Raw genomic sequence first — 18,294 nt, 5'->3', positions numbered from 1 at the left:
AAAAAAATTTTTTGTAAAAAACAATATTAGTTTTATAATTATGAAATTTAAACTTACTGAACCATTTTTAAAACTTTCGTTGAACACCAAAACGGTGTTAATGGGGACAAAAAATTTGGGGTGCCCCCTATGAATTTTAAAATGGCGCTGGTACGGGCCGGAAACACTTCGATTTTTTAAAATCAGGAAAAATTTTTTTCCAAAAATAAAATTTTCATTTTTTTCAACAGACATTGAACAAAAATTTCCCAAAATTTTTCGGGTTTAATTATTTAAAGTAAAAACTCAAGGGCCTTTAGACAAAAAATTTTTAAATACTATACTAAATTTAACAATTAAAAAAAAAAAAAATCTACTTTTTGAGCAAATACCCCCAAAACTGCGGGCCCTTTCTTTCAGAGGCAATAATCCAAAACCCCAAAAACCCCAATCGCAAACGCATAGTAAAAAATTTTTCCAAACATATTCCAAAAGAAATTTGTAAAAATAAATCCGTGGAAATAAATTAAATTTAAACTGTAAAATAAAGCAAACTTTAAAATGCTGTAAATCTTTTTAAGTTCAGGTCATTTATTTTTTCCTTTAACCCAAAGCCCCCTTTAATGTAGGTTTTCTTTAAAATTTCGTTTCCCGAGAAAGCACATTTTTTAATTTGTGTAATTTTTAACCCAAAAAAAGATGTCATTTTTTAATGGCTAATACGGCCATTTTCCCCGTGGGCTAAGGACAAGACAATTTTTTCCGGGAAATCAAAAATTACCTACTCATATTTTTTTGGGGTTAAAAATTTAGAAAGGGCATGGGGCGTAAAAAATAATAAAAGGGCTTTAAAATAAAGGTTTAAATTGAAAGCACACAAATGACTAGGGTTTGGATTCAGATTCAATTTGTAGCATTATTTGGGAGTTTAAATTTTAATCAGTTTGAGTCTTTTGTCAGAACTGCTGGAACAATTTTAGCTGTCCGTGCTCATATTGGCAGTATAGCAAACCCACCTCCGGGCATCAAAATAACATTTCACATTTTTCAGATTTTAGTGTGTCTAAAACACACCTGGTCTCTGAAAAAAAATTTTGTAAAAACTCAAGCAAGAGGGGACACATGAAACTCAAAAACTTCATTAAGCTAGCTAGAAATTTTTGTGACATAAAAAAGAATAACTTGCTCAATCGTTAGGGAGTTTAAAACCTTGTATCTACATTCTTATTCAAAATTCAATTTTTTTTTAACGTAAATTTGACTTAAAAATAACTTTTCATATATTAAAATTTTTTATTCTATCTAAATAACCTCCTAGAAAAATCTTTTTGTCCCACTTCCCTCTCTCTATGTTGTTAAGGATTACTTCCCTTTGTAATTTTGTATCACTGAAAAGACTCATTTATGTATCCTCATCCTATAAATAGAAAATAAAAAATTCTTAAAGTCTTCTTTATAGAAAAACACAAAGAGCGATCCCATAAATCACATGTTCGCCTCATTTAATGCCCAATTTCCCATTTGGGGACAAATTTTGGACGGATACGGACCACGGACAACAGAACGGACATGCACAACTAGGACGACTATTCATTCATGTAAATTTGCGATAAAATTCTGCACCAGTAGTTTATGAGATAGCTCCGGACAAGCTTTTGCGTTATCTCTGGCAACACACAGAAAAAAAACACCTTTTTAAATCAAAAGGACATAAACCCGGCCAAAAAATTCATTCAACCGGAAAACCCCCCCCTGCATATATGCGCAAGGACTTCACTACAGATCAATCCGAAAATTTTCATTTGAAATTGCATTAGTGATAAAAGAGAAGAGTCCGGGACAAAACTTTAAAAAAAAAAAATTATTTAAAACCCCATAAACTTCTGACCAAAAATATTTGAACCGGGAAAATCTGACAAAATGCCAAAACAAGACTTATTGTACTGATCATTCCCTGTAAAATTTTGGGATAAATTGCCCACCAGTAGTTTTATGAAGTAGTTCGGAAACAACTTTTTGTATTCGGCAAAACACACAGAAAAAAACACCTTTTTTATCAAAAAAGGGCCATAACTCGGCCAAAAATCATTCAACTCGGAAAAACCCGTGCAATTTATGCGCAAGGGACTTGAGCTAACAATCAATCCCGTTAAAGTTTCATTGAAATTGCATTTAGTGGTTAAGAGAAGTATATCCGCGAAACCAAACTTTAAAAATAAAAATTATTAAAGGGCCCATTTAACTCTTCAAAAATCATTTGAACCGGGAAAATGCTACAATATGCACAACTAGACCTTGGTGCTGATCTTCCCTGTAAAGTTTGATGACAATTGCCAAACCAGTAAGTTTTATTACGGCGCGCTCGGAGTAGTCCCGGACAAGTTTTGTGACGGATGGACGGAACCAGACGACGGACGTTCTCACAGCGACTAATTATGTGGCACTCCATGCGTTTTCTCTAATTGTTCTTTTTAGCCAACAGACCAAAAAAAAATAGCCACATAAAAAGCCATTACGGAAATTAATGACATCAAAGAGAAAAACATTACCCATTGTCCCTTTATAGCACATAATTACTCTCCTGTTTGAGTGCGGACAGACAGACAGACGGACAGACAGACGACGGAATGTGTAAGTTGATCCCTATATGTTGCCACTACTCCGTAAGAGGCGACACAAAAAGAACTATAAATAGAAAGCACATAATAACCTTTACATATGGTGCAGAAATAAAATCATAATTTATGGTTGACACTATTTGAGCACACCCTTGAATTCTATGACTCTTTGTCCCTGATTTAGTTACAGTTGGCCCAATGTATAAATGGACTAATTTAAATAAATCCCTGTTGTGTGTGTGTGTGTTTTTGTTTGTTTGTTTGTGTGTTACTTCACACAAACACTGTATAGATCATATGTCAACATTCCAGCTTAACTGGTGGAGGAAGAATTCAGGTGCCCTTGTGTACTATATTTTGGGCACAAACAGGCTCCTGAGTAGAACCATCAACGTTCTGTAAGTTAGCTGGATATCTTTCTAACATGAAAGAATCCAAAGATGCTGGCGTTGCTGGAACCTTCAGAGATGAGAAGCAAATTGTGTGTTTTAAATGACCCTTATTCACGAAGCACTGCTTTGTTGGTATTTAATGACTTTCACACCTTTTAAATTGGCAACTGGGCAAACAGAATATGCTGTTCCTTACGCATCAATAACTTCATGTATCAAGAATTTAAGTAACAGCTCCATCCACAGAATGTTGTACCTCAATAAAAATAAATTCCTACCTCTCCAATCTCAAACCCTACGCCTATCATAGAATTAGAGGACTGGTCAAACTGTGTGTGGCGATAAATTGTGTTCACAAACTGTATCACGTTAATCTGAAAACAAATAAAATACAATATTTGTTGTATTACCGAAAATTTTACCCTGAAGGAGGGAGTAAACATAAGGCCCTTAAAGAGTCCCCTTAAATACCCACAATTAAAAATTACCTTACCAGTAACTTACAATTGAAATAGCCTAACAACAATAGGACAGTGCCCCAAATCAGGTGTCTATTAATAGTTATTATGTCACATTTTGCCACAGCATACAAAAATGTCACTTGAATATTTACATTCTGTACACAAATGATACATTTCTCTCTACTGACTAAGTGTTATTCTTTCTTCGAAAATTTGTTCGCTCATCCGGTGGTAGAACGCTATTTAACCTATTCATGCTAAGCTAACTACAATGGACTTGTCCAATTTTTAATCTGGAAAACCATCATATTTTAGGAAAATTCCCAGCTATAATTCTTTGCAGCCACTGTAGGCAAAGAGGGGTTTACACTGGACAAGAGCTGTCAATAGGACAGCGTGCTCCACCATTTGAAAGTAAAAAAAGAGCATAGATACTTGATACTTTAACAAGAGCCTTGATAATGAAAAAATCTCTTGATACTATAACAAGAGCCTTGATAATGAAAAAATCTAAGTATAAAAAGGGCGATGATTATGTCAATATCTAAGTTAGAGTTATGGGCCTTGGATAGAGACCTCCTATTATGCTCCAAAATAAGTATGTCAAGTTTCAACCAAATTCCTTCAGTAGTTTTGGAGATACCAATTTGCATGAAAAAACATAAACAAAGAATAATGCCGGCACCAACGCCTAGGTAAGTACAATAGCTCTCTCTATTCTTGGAATAGTTGAGCTAAAAACTAGGGATTGATATAACATACTAGATAAAGGGCGGTGGCTCTAGCTGAAGATCCTCCCATATGTCTGTAGAACATGTAGTCAGCAACGACCATCAACTGGCAAGTTGTTCTCTCGGCAAGATATGGTGACGTCTCGCGCTTGTATCTGTGAGATTCTATAATTAGAAAACATGATGATAATGAGGTTTAAATATGCATAAACATTCGACCCTCGTGTATCAAAGGCTAAACAAAACAGTCTGTTAAATCAGATTTTTACTTTGATCATGGTTGCATCAAATTAACATCACTAAGTATTGTAACAACAAAAATATATATTTTTTTGTAAACAAAGAAAATAAGAAGAATATTGACCCTGCTATATATAAGCATTTTCAAAAGCAAACATTTATCATTAGTTTAAACTCAATGTCTTACACAAAAAAACAGTCAAAGAATTTAGGAGCTGAAAATTTTTAGAGGATAAATTAACTATTCCATTTTAAATTCAGTTAACTAAGGTGACCTCAAATTTTTAATTTTAACCCAATAGTTTTTCCTTTGACCCTATTTTTCCTACTTTGGTCCTATTTTTCATATTGTGATTCAATTATTTACCATGTTGTTCCACTTCTACTCTACCATGTAACTCATCGTCCTCATTCCCTTCTTTAATGCCACATACAGGATGTCTGAAAAACATTAAACTCTGTGTACCAATCAAATAAATATAAATTAATATGTGTGTTATCATTTCTGCATAATTAAATACATGTGTACATAATTCAATAAGAAAATATAACTTCTGTATATGAGAATATTCAATAAGTGTAGGTTTAATACTAAATTTATTGAACAAGTTGAATAAAATCATATTAAGAGAGCCTCTTGCTTTTATTCAACGAGTCCAATATTATGGGAGCCTCTTGCAAACATAATATTGTTTTATTCAATGAGTTCAACAAATTAAGAATTGAATCTACTTAAATATTGTATTCTATATATATGATAAGAAAGGTTAACTGTTAAAAAGAGTACTTTTCAATTATGCGCCTATAGTGTAACGCTAACATTAGGGCGCTTATGTTCATATATAACGCAAATGATGTCATGTCAAAGTGTTATTACACTAGTGTAATATCATTTTTATTAAATGGCTTTATTACACTCCTGCACCGTGATTTATAAGATAAGATCTGATATTTGTATGATCCAATAATTGTATCAATAATTCTGCATGATTTAATATTTGTATCAATAAATATGCATGATCCAATAATCATGTTAATACTTCTGCATGATCCAATAATCATGTTAATACTTCTGCATGATCCAATAATCATGTTAATACTTCTGCATGATCCAATAATCATGTCATTAATTTTGTATGATCCAATAATTGTGTCAATAATTCAGAATGATCTGATATTTGTATTAATAATTCTGTATGATCCAATAATCACGTCGATAATTCTGCAAGATCCAATATTTGTATCAATAATTCTGCATGATCCAATATTTGTATCAATAATGCTAGAGATCCAATATTTGTATCAATAATGCTAGAGATCCAATATTTGTACAACAATCCTGTATGATATGTTATTTGTATTAATAATCCATCATGATCCGATATTTACTCAATTACACATTATCTAATATCTTTTAAGTGGAAAGAACTTACATGTGTTGTCCATTATCAGCATATTCAAATTTCATGTCAGATTTTCTATATGACACCATTGTGTGGTTATCAGATTCTGGCAATAATCTCCAGGATGGCTGTAAAATATAAACAATAACACTTCTGAATATAAATAATGATACAAAAAAATGTTGAATGTGGTGGTAAACATTCTTAAAAAGGATAGTGAGTAAGAGTTGTTTATTTTTTATTGTGCACATAATGCTTTTATTTTGAAAAAGAATGCAGATTTATAAAAATTTATACAAGTTGCTATTGCACCTAATTCTATTTCCAGTGTTTGGTCATTGTTTTGTGGTAAAACAGAAGCAAGAACATTACATATTGTTATTATTGGAATTTACGCAAAGGGGGATAATTCAGTAAAGTCAATACTAGACTTACAGACCTTGACCAGTTCATAAAATTTACTGTTGCGAACTAGAAAGTCTCAGGAACATTGTACCAATCAATGAAAAATCAAAGGGCTGCAACCTCTGTGGTATTTTCTGATCTTTGCAATCTAAATCATACTGACTATCTGTATGTATTTTCCTGTATAAGTTTATTTTTATATACTATAATTAATCTTACGCAACAACTGCATCTATAACAGTTTGAGATTGATACATAAGGAATTTTGCATGACTAGAGTTGCATCAAAAAATGACAGCCACACTTTATCCTTGCATATCGTGGCTACTTCCTAAAAAAAGACACACAAAAAAAAGTTGCCTCGACTAGGATTTGAACCTTTGGACTCTCATACCCTAAACGAGCGCGCTACCTCTGCACCACGGTGAAGTATTACATATGTAGCTTGAATAAAAACAAATACATTGTAATTCTAATTTGAGAATTTCCATTTCGTGTTTGTAATCCTTACTAATTTCGAGGTATTTTGTTCACGATAAACCTGTTGTTTAACACTGATGAAAATAATTTAGCGAAAATCTTCTCGACAAAACAGTACGACATGTATATTCCACTACTCGACAGTCAGATTTATTTGTGTACTACGCTCTGGAGTATTCGGTAATCGACATAGCTAAAAATAGCATTTTCATTGATTAAGCTTTACGGAAATAGCCGAACATTTTTCATTTGGTAAAAAAGATATTCATCCGCGAAATTTGTGATTGTAACCTCATATTTCTATTGACTACTCTAAACGTTTAATGCACTGTAATTTGTTAAATGCCTACATTAAAAATTATTCTTTCTTTTAAATTGCTGGTTTTTAAGCAGTTCTTAGTGAGAACTACATTGCGTTGTTAGGTCTGTAAGGAAATTTTGTGTTAGACCGTGGATGTTAGCTATGTATTTACTGATCTTGCGATCAGAAAATACAAATATACATGTATAAAGTATAAACAAGAAATCCAAAAGTGAAATCAGATTAAATTATTGACCAACATGGATCAATGTGTGTACTGATGCAATCAAATTATTACAACTAGATTCTTGATGATGAGTGTATTGATTACCATTATTAAACAGCCTCTTGGTAATTGATGTATTGATTTAGTGGTGTCCTGCCTAACAAGAAATCTACATGCATTTATTCTTACAGTAATTAATTCTCTGACCTATATTTTGCTATTCATAAGATATTCAAAAGCTTTTGTATAGCACATTTAGCATTTCTTAACAACGTTTTCTGAGACATTTATTCATGAAATACCAAGCACTGGGATTTATATATGCTAGCAATAAAACAAATATCTGCTGCAATTTATACTGTAACCCTAAACAAATCATAGTTAAGTAATCGTCTATAATGTGTATACAAATACCAGAGGGGACTTTAAATTGCATTAAGTCTAAAAGCTGAATTTTTAAGTAATGGCAAGATTTCCTAACAACAAGTGGCATAATGGCTAACATAGTGTGTAACTGTTATTCTCCATGTTGGTGGCACAAGAACTACCTTAACAAAACAAAAACTGCAAAAATCACTTTTAGCCCATACTGTAAGGAATAGTGGGACAGTTTCCAAGCTAGGCTACCAAGGGTTAGTGGTTCTACACATGGAACCTGCTTAGGCCTGAAATAATACACAGACAGAGAGATATCTGGGGTCTTCCTCCAGGAATAAAGATTGAAAGTCACTGTATAACCATTTGCAGCATCAGAGTGATTCCAAAATGAACCAAAAACAAAAGGGTTAAAACATCTAATATACGTTACCTCAATAACATACGTATCATCTTTAGTAACGATGTTGGCAAGAATTGCTCCGTTCTCATCATAATTCACATTTGCTATAGCACTTTCATCATCTGTATAATAGACAAGAGACACAATATATTTAATCCTGGAGTCTTGCATATAATCAGTTCAATAAAAACAAACACTTTTCTTCAGCTTGTGACATATTTTTTTCTTCAGAAAAATCAACATTTACATGAATAGAGTAACAAATGACGTAATGTTAATACGCTAAATGGAGCGTAACATTTTTTTTATTTTTATTTTGAAGTCTTTTATATAAGACTTATAATTCAAGATGAAGCAAAAGAAGTGTATCTATCTGTATAAAGATCTCCTAATCCTTGCTTGGGACCATACTAGATTCAAAAACAGTAGTGACATGGCCAAGCGGTTAACCCATCAGAATAGTTATCTAAGATTTGTTGACTGTGTGGGTTCAAACCCCATCAAGGACAAGCCTTTTTTTTCGTGAGCAGGAAAGATTACACTTATTGCTTCGTACTGGTTAGTTCCAGGAACAGATTTCGAGAGTGTTTCAATAAAATTATAGCATCCAACACAATCAAACTAATATTTTTGTTTGTTTGTTTGATTGGGTTTTACGTTACACCGACAAAGTATAGGTCATATGGCGATATTCCAGCTTTACTGGTGGAGGAAGACCTCAGGTGTCCTTCCGTGCTTTATTTCAGACACGAATGGGCACCTGAGTAGAACCATCCACGTTCCGTAAGCTAGCTGGATAGCTTCCTCACATGAAAGAATCCAAAGTCCCCGTCTGGATTCGAACTCGCAGCGGTGAGGGGCAAGTGGTTTGAAGTCAAGACCTTAACCACTCGGCCATGTTAATCTAATATAAATTTTGTACAAACTAACACTTTTATGCTTGTACATAGCTACATGTATAACATTCATAAATTTCCATTTTAAAGGCATTTGGAAAAAGTTTTGGCCTTGAGAAAAATTCCACCTACTATATAGTTATGTCATTTCCTGCAACAATGCAATAAAGCTTCATGGCTCTGTCTTAAAGTAAAGCAACAATGCCCTGCTATAAAATTAAGCAAAAATGCTCTACATTACAATAAAGCAACATTGCCCTGCTTGGGAATTAGGCAATATTGCCCTGCAATCAACATGTAATTTAGCAACAATTACTGACTGCTTTATTATTAAGCAATAATGCCCTGCCTTAAAATAAATCAACAATACCGTGCCTTTAAATTAAACAACATTACCTTGCCTTACAAAAAAGCAACATTGCCCTGTTTTTACTGCCTTGTCTCAAAGGTTAAAAGTTTTCCAATTATTGAATAATAATAATTTATGAAGTATTGACTTGAGTCTTATCTATGTTATCAACTTTTGCTCTTGAATTATTTATTAATCAGGGAATGCAAGTAATTATTTGTTCAGTAATTCTTAGGAGACTATCTCTTTATTGTCTAGGCAATATTATGTAAACATTGTTAATAATTTACCTGCAACATTTCCAGTGAAAAGTGATCCTCCGTTTAAATAGAAAGGTTCTGACTTGCCATTACCTCGGACAATTGAAGCCTTAAACCCGTAAGACAGGATGTTTGATGGCTTAAGGTATAGATGAAACTGTCTGAAACAATAGAAATATAATACATATACTTCAGACTAACCTTTACCCTTTTTAATTGTATTGCTAAAACTAACAGTGATTAGCTAATTTAGCAATTTTCAATTTAATATATTCCTTTATCTTTAGAGATGTCAGTAGAAGAAATGATATTGATGAATTGTTGATACTTTTCTGTTGATCAGTAATCAATACACATTTGAATTTTTTTTATAATTTTGATAAAATAATTAAATGTCTACAAACTAGAAATGTGTCATCATGCCACGGATGCCCCCGCATGCAGCCAAAATTTCAGATGTTATAATATTTAGTTCCAAATTTGTTTGCACAAATTATTTTTTTCATTTTAAGTTCAAAGCCCTTAAAACTTTTCAATGTTAACACAAACCATTTCCATACAATGTTCAAGGCACTGAAATTATTCAGTCTTAACCTTTTGAAAATAGCATATTTCATATTTGTAGCCAAAATAATGGCTACATACATTTCCACAAAAGTATGAGTGCTGAAACTGAAAGTTCAAAATTTTTCCAACATTCAAGAAAGATAAGTTTGTCCAAATTCATTGAACCACGACCAAATTCAAACTTAAACTGCAAATTTGAGTTGAATATGTAACACTGTTGGGTAGATAATGAACAGAAACTGTCAATTTCATATTATTTTCAAAGTGAAAGGGGCTTTACTCTGCCAAATATCATTGAACCATGACCAAATTCGAACTTGGCCTGGGCATTCCAAAAACATATCTATATGTCAAATTTGAGTTGAATGTGTTGTACCCTTGGGGAGATAATAAACAGAAACTGAAAATTTCATATTATTTTCAAAGTGAAAGGTGCATAACTCTGTCAAAAATCATTGAACCATGACCAAATTTGAACTTGACCTGCGCATTTCTTTGACATATCCATATGTCAAGATTGAGTTGAATGTGTTGTACCCTTGGGGAGATAATGAACGGAAACTGAAAATTTCATATTATTTTAAAGTAAAAGGGGCATAACTCTGCCAAAAATCATCGAACTATGACCAAATTCGAACTTGACCTGTATTTTATCATGACATATCCATATGTCAAATTTGAGTTGAATGTGTAGTACCGTTGGGGAGATAATGAACGGAAACTGAAAATTTCATATTATTTTCAAAGTAAAAGGGACATAACTCTGCCAAAAATCATCGAACTATGACCAAATTCGAACTTGACCTGTATTTTATCATGAAATATCCATATGTCAAGTTTGAGTTGAATGGGTTGTACCGTTGGGGAGATAGTGAACGGAAACTGAAAATTTCATATTATTTTAAAGTAAAAGGGGCATAACTCTGCCAAAAATCATCGAACCATGACCAAATTCGAACTTGACCTGTATTTTCTCATGACATATCCATATATCAAATTTGAGTTGAATGTGTGCAACCATTACTAAGATAATGAACGGAAACTAATGATGACGGAATGACAGAATGACGGAATGATGGAATGACGGAAGGACGGAACAGGGTAACACTATATGCCCCGGCCATTACATGGCGGGGGCATAATAATTACGAAAAAACATAAACTTATTCAAAAGCAGGTGTCCATGTCTTACATTATACAGTTGTTACATAACCAACACATTTCATAGCAGTGATGACAAAATATGGTCAAAAAAGAAGCATGAAGAAAATTCATAATTGTATGAACAGCATATGTTTTTACTGAAATCATTCACACATGTATGAAAATGAATTACAGACCCGTAATTATCGGTCATATGTTGGTATATATTAATATGTGTATCAATATAAGTCATCCGATATATATACATCATCAATGTGCTAGGCACTAAATCAATGACATCTCAATTTAAAATCTTTCATGTTTTTTTCAACCCAGTTGAATTGTGTAAGAATTAAAATATGATTTAAGGCTTTTGGACATAAGAGCTCCTTTAAATGCATGAAATCTTCTCTTTAAAAATAAATTAAATGTTGATCAATGTTTTATGGTATATGTATGTTAATTTTCAAAGATAAATTACCTTCCGAGGGTGTTGACTGTCACCTCTGTAATGTGTGCCGAACTGTGAGGATTGGGATCTAATGACCTTTTGACCCTGTGTGTAAAGTCTGTTGTCTTCAGAGTTTCAAAATATCTTAATTGATTCTGGATGTTTCCACTTACTGAAATTACATCATGATAAAAGAGATTTATAATTCAACCATAAAATCGGTGTAACAAAACTTACTTAAAGTGGCCTTCAGGTTTTCTAAGATAAAATAGCCGCGTCACGACAAAACAAACATAGTGCGTTTGCGACCAGCATGGATCAAGACCAGCCTGCGCATCCTCGCAGTCTGATCAGGATCCATGCTGTTCGCTATCAGATTCTCTACGTGTTCAAGAGTTTGTAAGCGAACAGCATGGATCCTGATCAGACTGCGCGGATCCATGCTTGTCGCAAACCCATTATGTTGGTTTTGTTGTGACGCGGCTCAAATCGTTTCATATAATTGTCAAATCAATAGAATTAGGCAAGAAAAATTTGCCATCGTTAAAATACATCAACAATTTGCAAACCCCTCGATAAATCTAAATAGTCCCTCTAAATTGGCTCTAGTCTACCGGTCTGCTCTCTATATGTAATTTAGTAAAGTGTACAATTCATTTTTAGATATTCTATTTTTAGAAACAAACGTCGCTGTCGCCTTATAAATAGCTCTCAGGAGAAGGCTTAACAGTGATATGATGCATTTTTCCAACATAATCTTGTTTATCAGTATAATCATTAATACATCAAAATCTTAACATGTTTGACTAGCTCAGAAATAAGAAGAACATTATGTTCACACTTCAAGTTTAACTTATATGGCGGCTATTGTAATCTGGTAAAGTCAGCAATGATTCTTCCAGCAAAGACTGATTCAGAAAAATTTACCTGGACATAATACTAAATATTTACTTTCTATAAAATAAAATAAAACTAACTTTACAGTACTGTACATTTAGATGATTCTGCAGGAAGTTGATATAGCAGGAAGTCTAGCAGGAAATCTAGATATAAGGAAACCTGGAAGTTACTTGTAACTAAACAGTACTCTATCCGCTTAACAGAGACCTAGTCCTACTTTCTTAACTGTACTGTAAGTTTAGGTATTCTATGTACTCACTAATTTGACTAAATGCTGTACATTGACCTTTCAACTTAAAATTCTTTTCTTTGTCTAATACTTTGTGAATGTCAAAACTGTAAAATCATAAATTAACACTACTTTATACTTCAAAATTAAACCTGTATTAAAGGCATGACGGATCACATATGTAGGGTCTGTACTTTATAGCAAAAGATAATTCTTGTGCCTAAATTGTGGATTTGACCCTTATAATAAATACACACATACAAGGTCACACTTTGATATCCCCTAGACACTTGGCGAAATAGCCTTATCAACCTTTCATCTATCTATAGATAGTATGTATGGCCATAAAAAATTAAAAACATAACTTACATCTTGTGTTAATTCTTTCAGTTTTAACATGTAAAATAATTTAAAATGACCTTTGAAAAAGAAAAAAAATTGCTTTTTAGTAAGTATTCATAACTAGGTGAAAAGATGCTGTCAAGTTGCACAGTTACAGCCTAAGACATTATGCCAATATTTTAAAAAAAATTTTTTTGGTTGAATTTTACATTGCACCAACACTGTTTAACACAGTTTAGGTCATATGGTAACTTTCTGGCTTTACTTGTGGAGGAAGACCTCAGATGCCCCTCTGTACATTATTTCAGGCACAAAAAGGCACTGGAGTAGAACCGCTGACAGAGCGTTAAAGCGAGCAGGATAGATTTCTCACATGTAGAATCTGATGATGCTTGCATGGCTCGAAATTAAAATGGTGACAGTTAATTTGTTTGAAAACAAAGACCCTTAACACTCGGCCACGGACGCCCCCTTAAAACACTCGGCCACAGACGCCCCCTTAAAACACTCGGCCACAGATGCCCCCTTAAAACAATAATAAATAATCAGGAATGATGCTAACATCAGTATTCTGACAAACATTACGTTTAGTTTTCCATGATTATGATACCTCTGACCGAATCAATTTTTTTAAATCTCCCTTAGAATTTTATTATCATTGTAATATAAAGAAACCATTCTTGATGTTTGTATATGTGTATAATTATACAACACTGAAAAACCCTTGTCAAATACTTTGTTTAAATCTGAGGTCAATCAGTTCATCACATCTCCAGGGATTTCACTAGACCCTTTTAGCCCACCCGCACCAATGCACTTAAATTTCAAAGTCTAAAAACCTGAGATGCTTTAAAATTCCGTCAGCACTTTAAAGCCACAAGTCTCCAGATGGTAAAATATAAAAAACTAGAAAAGTGTCATCATGCCACGGATGCCCCCGCATGCAGCCAAAATTTCAGATGGTGCATTAATTATTTTTTTCATTTTAAGTTCAAAAGCCCTTAAAACTTTTCAATGTTAACAAAAACCATTTTCATACAATGTTCAAGGCACTGAAATTATTCAGTCTTAACTTTTTAAAAATAGCATATTGCATATTTGTAGCCAAAATAATGGCTAAAAGTATGAGTGCTGAAACTGAAAGTTCAAAATTTTTCCAACATTCAGGAAAGATAAGTTTGTCCAAAATCATTGAACCACGACCAAATTCAAACTTAAACTGCTTATTCCTAAGATGTATCTATATTATTTTCAAAGTGAAAGGGACATAACTCTGCCAAAAAATCATCAAACCATGACCAAATTCCAACTTGACCTGCCCATTCCTTAGACATATCCATATGTCAAATTAAAGTTGAATATGTAACACTGTTGGGTAGATAATGAAGAGAAACTGTAAATTTCATATTATTTTCAAAGTGAAAGGGGCATTACTCTGCCAAAAATCATTGAACCATGACCAAATACGAACTTGGCCTGGGCATTCCAAAAACATATCCATATGTCAAATTTGAGTAAAATGTGTTGTACCATTGGGGAGATAATAAACGGAAACTGAAAATTTCATATTACTTTCAAAGTGAAAGGGGCATAACTCTGCCAAAAATCATTGAACCATGACCAAATTTGAACTTGACCTGCGCATTTCTTTGACGCATCCATATGTAAAGTTTGAGTTGAATGTGTTGTACCTTTGGGGAGATAATGAACGGAAACTGAAAATTTCATATTATTTTCAAAGTAAAAGGGGCATAACTCTGCCAAAAGTCATCCAACCATGACCAAATTCAAACTTGACCTGTATTTTCTCATGACATATCCATATGTCAAGTTTGAGTTGAATGTGTTATACCGTTGGGGAGATAATGAACGGAAACTGAAAATTTCATATTATTTTCAAAGTAAAAGGGGCATAACCTTGCCAAAAATCATCGAACCATGACCAAATTCGAACTTGACCTGTATTTTCTCATGACATATATATATGTCAAGTTTGAGTTGAATGTGTTGTACCGTTGGGGAGATAATGAACGGAAACTGAAATTTCATATTATTTTCAAAGTAAAAGGGGCATAACTCTGCCAAAAATCATCGAACCATGACCAAATTCGAACTTGACCTGTATTTTCTCATGACATATCCATATGTCAAATTTGACTTGAATGTGTGCAACCGTTCTTAAGATAATGAACGGAAACTGATGATGACGGAATGACAGAATGACGGAAGGACGGAAGGACGGAAGGATGGAAGGACGGAAGGACGGAAGGACGGAATGACGGAACAGGGTAACACTATATGCCCCGGCCATTACATGGCGGGGGCATAAAAATAATTGAAATTAAATTTTAAGTAAACTAGTCTAGTTGTGGTCAATGTGTAAATTTATTATTACTGACCTCTTAAAACTTAATTCAAGAAGGAAAGTTGACAAAATCGTCAGTAAAACATGTTAGTAAGGCAATAACCCATTAAATATGCACCAAAATACACCATTCCTTTGTAAGGTTTCAAAAAATTTTCGACATGCCCCCCTCCCACACCCACCCCCTCCAAGTTGCTCTTACAGATATTTCTGGGGAAGGCCCTGTAACCAATATCAATAGAAAAGATAATTTATACAACATCGTCACATGTCACATCAGTGGTCAACTGGTCGGGAATAATCCCGAGATTTAAACAGTATGCCAGGGATCTGACAGAGATTGTATTTCAAAGTCAATTAATGTGAAAGCTGATATACATGTAGTAATATCGCTGTAGTGATAATTTGTAGTTATAATTTATAGTCATATTTCAAGCTAAATCACTATAAAGCTCTATAATTAGATTTTTGTTTATTTTTCATTTTAAATCTATTAGTAAACTGTATTAATACAGAATAAATGGCCTGCTTTAGAGAATCTTTGATGGTAGAGTGTGTGATTAAATATATGATAAAATTTGCTAACAAGTTATTATTAGTTTTTTGTTTTTTTTTGTAAATTGTATTTTATTATGGGTTTACATGCATTATCATTCAAAAGTTTGCTTGTCCTACTTGAAATGTATTGCTCTCCTTGCCGCTACTTGACACTGCATCTGGGTTTCCCTGCTGATATCACGCAAATCCAAACATGTGCTACTTTACATGCTTAATGACACCTAATATGAAATTATGAACAGGAGTCAGATAAAAACCTTTTGTTCATTTTTATTTTATATTTTTGATTTTTAAGGTGTCATTTCGGTATTTCATGCACTGCTTATCAAGTTATGTTTTCAGACGGAACACAATCATTCTTAAGCCGAAAAGTTGTGATTGTTCCCTTATAGGAATATCCCTGTCTATTATCATTGAGTTATATTAAAAATGGCGGCGCTTGTCTAGAAACGACACTGAAAATTTCATTAATAAATATAGAAATCTATATATTTTTTAAAATTTTTGTGTATTCAAATTCCTTTAAAGTATACAAATGTAGTCTATTGCTCAGCACAAACTAGTATCAGACAATACAGGCTTGATATAGTTTATGTCGGTCAAGCCTGACCGTTACTTTGTCCAGAAGCAAAAATATCTCAAAGCGACGTCATATTTATAGCGAGCTCAACGAGCTGGCCCGAAGGGCCTGCTCGCAAAGCGAGCTTTACGGTAACGCGAGTACCTGCTAAGTGATGGTTTTGAAAACTTTCGTCCAAAGTACCGAATCGGACACATCGCAACCTTTCCAATTTAAAGATAACGATAAAAACTGAGGAATTCTGACTGAAAACGGATGTGTAGACTGGTCACCCGCATACGCCTATGGGAACCATAATTGGAAAGGGAACCAGAATAACGGAAGCTGTGTATAAAAAATGAAAATCGAAGGCGCCATTTTGTTTGAAATCTGATAAATAAAAACAATTTTTTGTCGAATTTTGTGGTGAAAACTATCTAGAATGAAAGAAAATGGTCTAACTAAGAAAATGAATCTGAACACCAATATCTTTTATTCAGTCGTAAACGCTGTACAGACGTTTAAAGTATTGTTTACGTGATGTCACAATGTAGCGCCAAACAGCACTTGCAAAACAAACAAATTGATCAAGTACGCTATTTTAATGTCGCAAACGTTTTAACTTTTACATTTATTTCACTTTAAATAATCTTTATTTCGCTTGAAAAATTATAGAGTGAAATAAAATAAACAAAGTTTTATCAACGTTTTCAAAACTCGTTATTCATTTCACGACAGGGGCGGAGCCATATTTAACACAGTACGTGTGACTTCACACGCACTTGTCAATGCATTTGAAATAAAAATGAGCGATTATTTCATACTATTTCAAGTAAAAAGAACATATATCGAGCTCGCTTTGAGGCTTTGCCTTTTTCATATTAGGACTAGGCACAAGCCAAAGCCTTGACTTCCCCGTACAGACAGGGCAGATTAAAGTAAATCAGCACATGTTCAAATTACCTCCATCCATAGCAACAGGAGCCTGGTTACCGTGGGAAATATTAGATCTTAATTTAGCTCATAAATTATTTTTTTAAAACCATGATAGATCTACAAAATGTAGTTTGATACATTGTGATATTTTTGACACTAAAATATGTTTCTCTATGACAGCCTATAAAACATTTCATACATTTCCTATCTTCTAGAACAGTCTATAAGAACTTCGCTGTAAACAGTACTAACTACGCCACAACTGGACAGGTAAATTGTTGGAAATTTTTTAATTTCATTTTCAGTGGGTGGGGTGAGTCATCTCAAACCGTCTAGTAACAACTTTTGTCACTTACCTGGAGATATCAGCAGAACGTATAAAAGGCGAAAAATAAGTGCATTAAATTTCATTTTTAAAATATATTCCTGTCACATAATTCATTGACATTAATCATCAATTTCTAAATCGGTTGCTGTTCTCATCAAAACACGGAAGGAAAAGCAATTAGTAAGGATCACAACAAAAGTATTCCGAATATTTTGGAATTCCTAGACTGAGTTTCAAATTATTTTCAGTGGGCACAGAAGAAGCGCGAAAAGACTTATTTTTTACGAACTGTGTGTAATTTTATAAAAGTTCGAATAAGCCCCGAAAATGCTATTAATTTTTTTTTGTTTTTAAACATGGTCACACTTTTAATGACCACATTGCAATTAAGAACAGG

General features: G+C 33.3%; 1 protein-coding gene across 1 annotated transcript; it reads right to left on the bottom strand.

The window, feature by feature from the left end:
* Positions 1 to 3,267: 3,267 nt before the first annotated feature.
* Positions 3,268 to 18,114, bottom strand: LOC132754767 (ADAM 17-like protease; the record flags this gene model as incomplete). Its single annotated transcript, XM_060745455.1, has 8 exons — positions 17,926 to 18,114; positions 11,711 to 11,852; positions 9,550 to 9,680; positions 8,045 to 8,136; positions 5,855 to 5,952; positions 4,789 to 4,862; positions 4,213 to 4,346; positions 3,268 to 3,363 (listed from the first exon to the last, which is right to left on the bottom strand). Coding segments are annotated over exons 1-8 (822 nt in total), but the record flags the coding sequence as incomplete, so codon positions are not given.
* Positions 18,115 to 18,294: the final 180 nt, after the last annotated feature.

Source organism: Ruditapes philippinarum, unplaced genomic scaffold (genome assembly GCF_026571515.1).
Source record: "Ruditapes philippinarum isolate M1 unplaced genomic scaffold, ASM2657151v2 ctg17758_1_1_1_1, whole genome shotgun sequence".
NCBI classification, from domain to species: domain Eukaryota; kingdom Metazoa; phylum Mollusca; class Bivalvia; order Venerida; family Veneridae; genus Ruditapes; species Ruditapes philippinarum.
The sequence above is the reverse complement of the archived record's forward strand: the minus strand, read 5'-3'. Positions and strand labels throughout refer to the sequence as shown.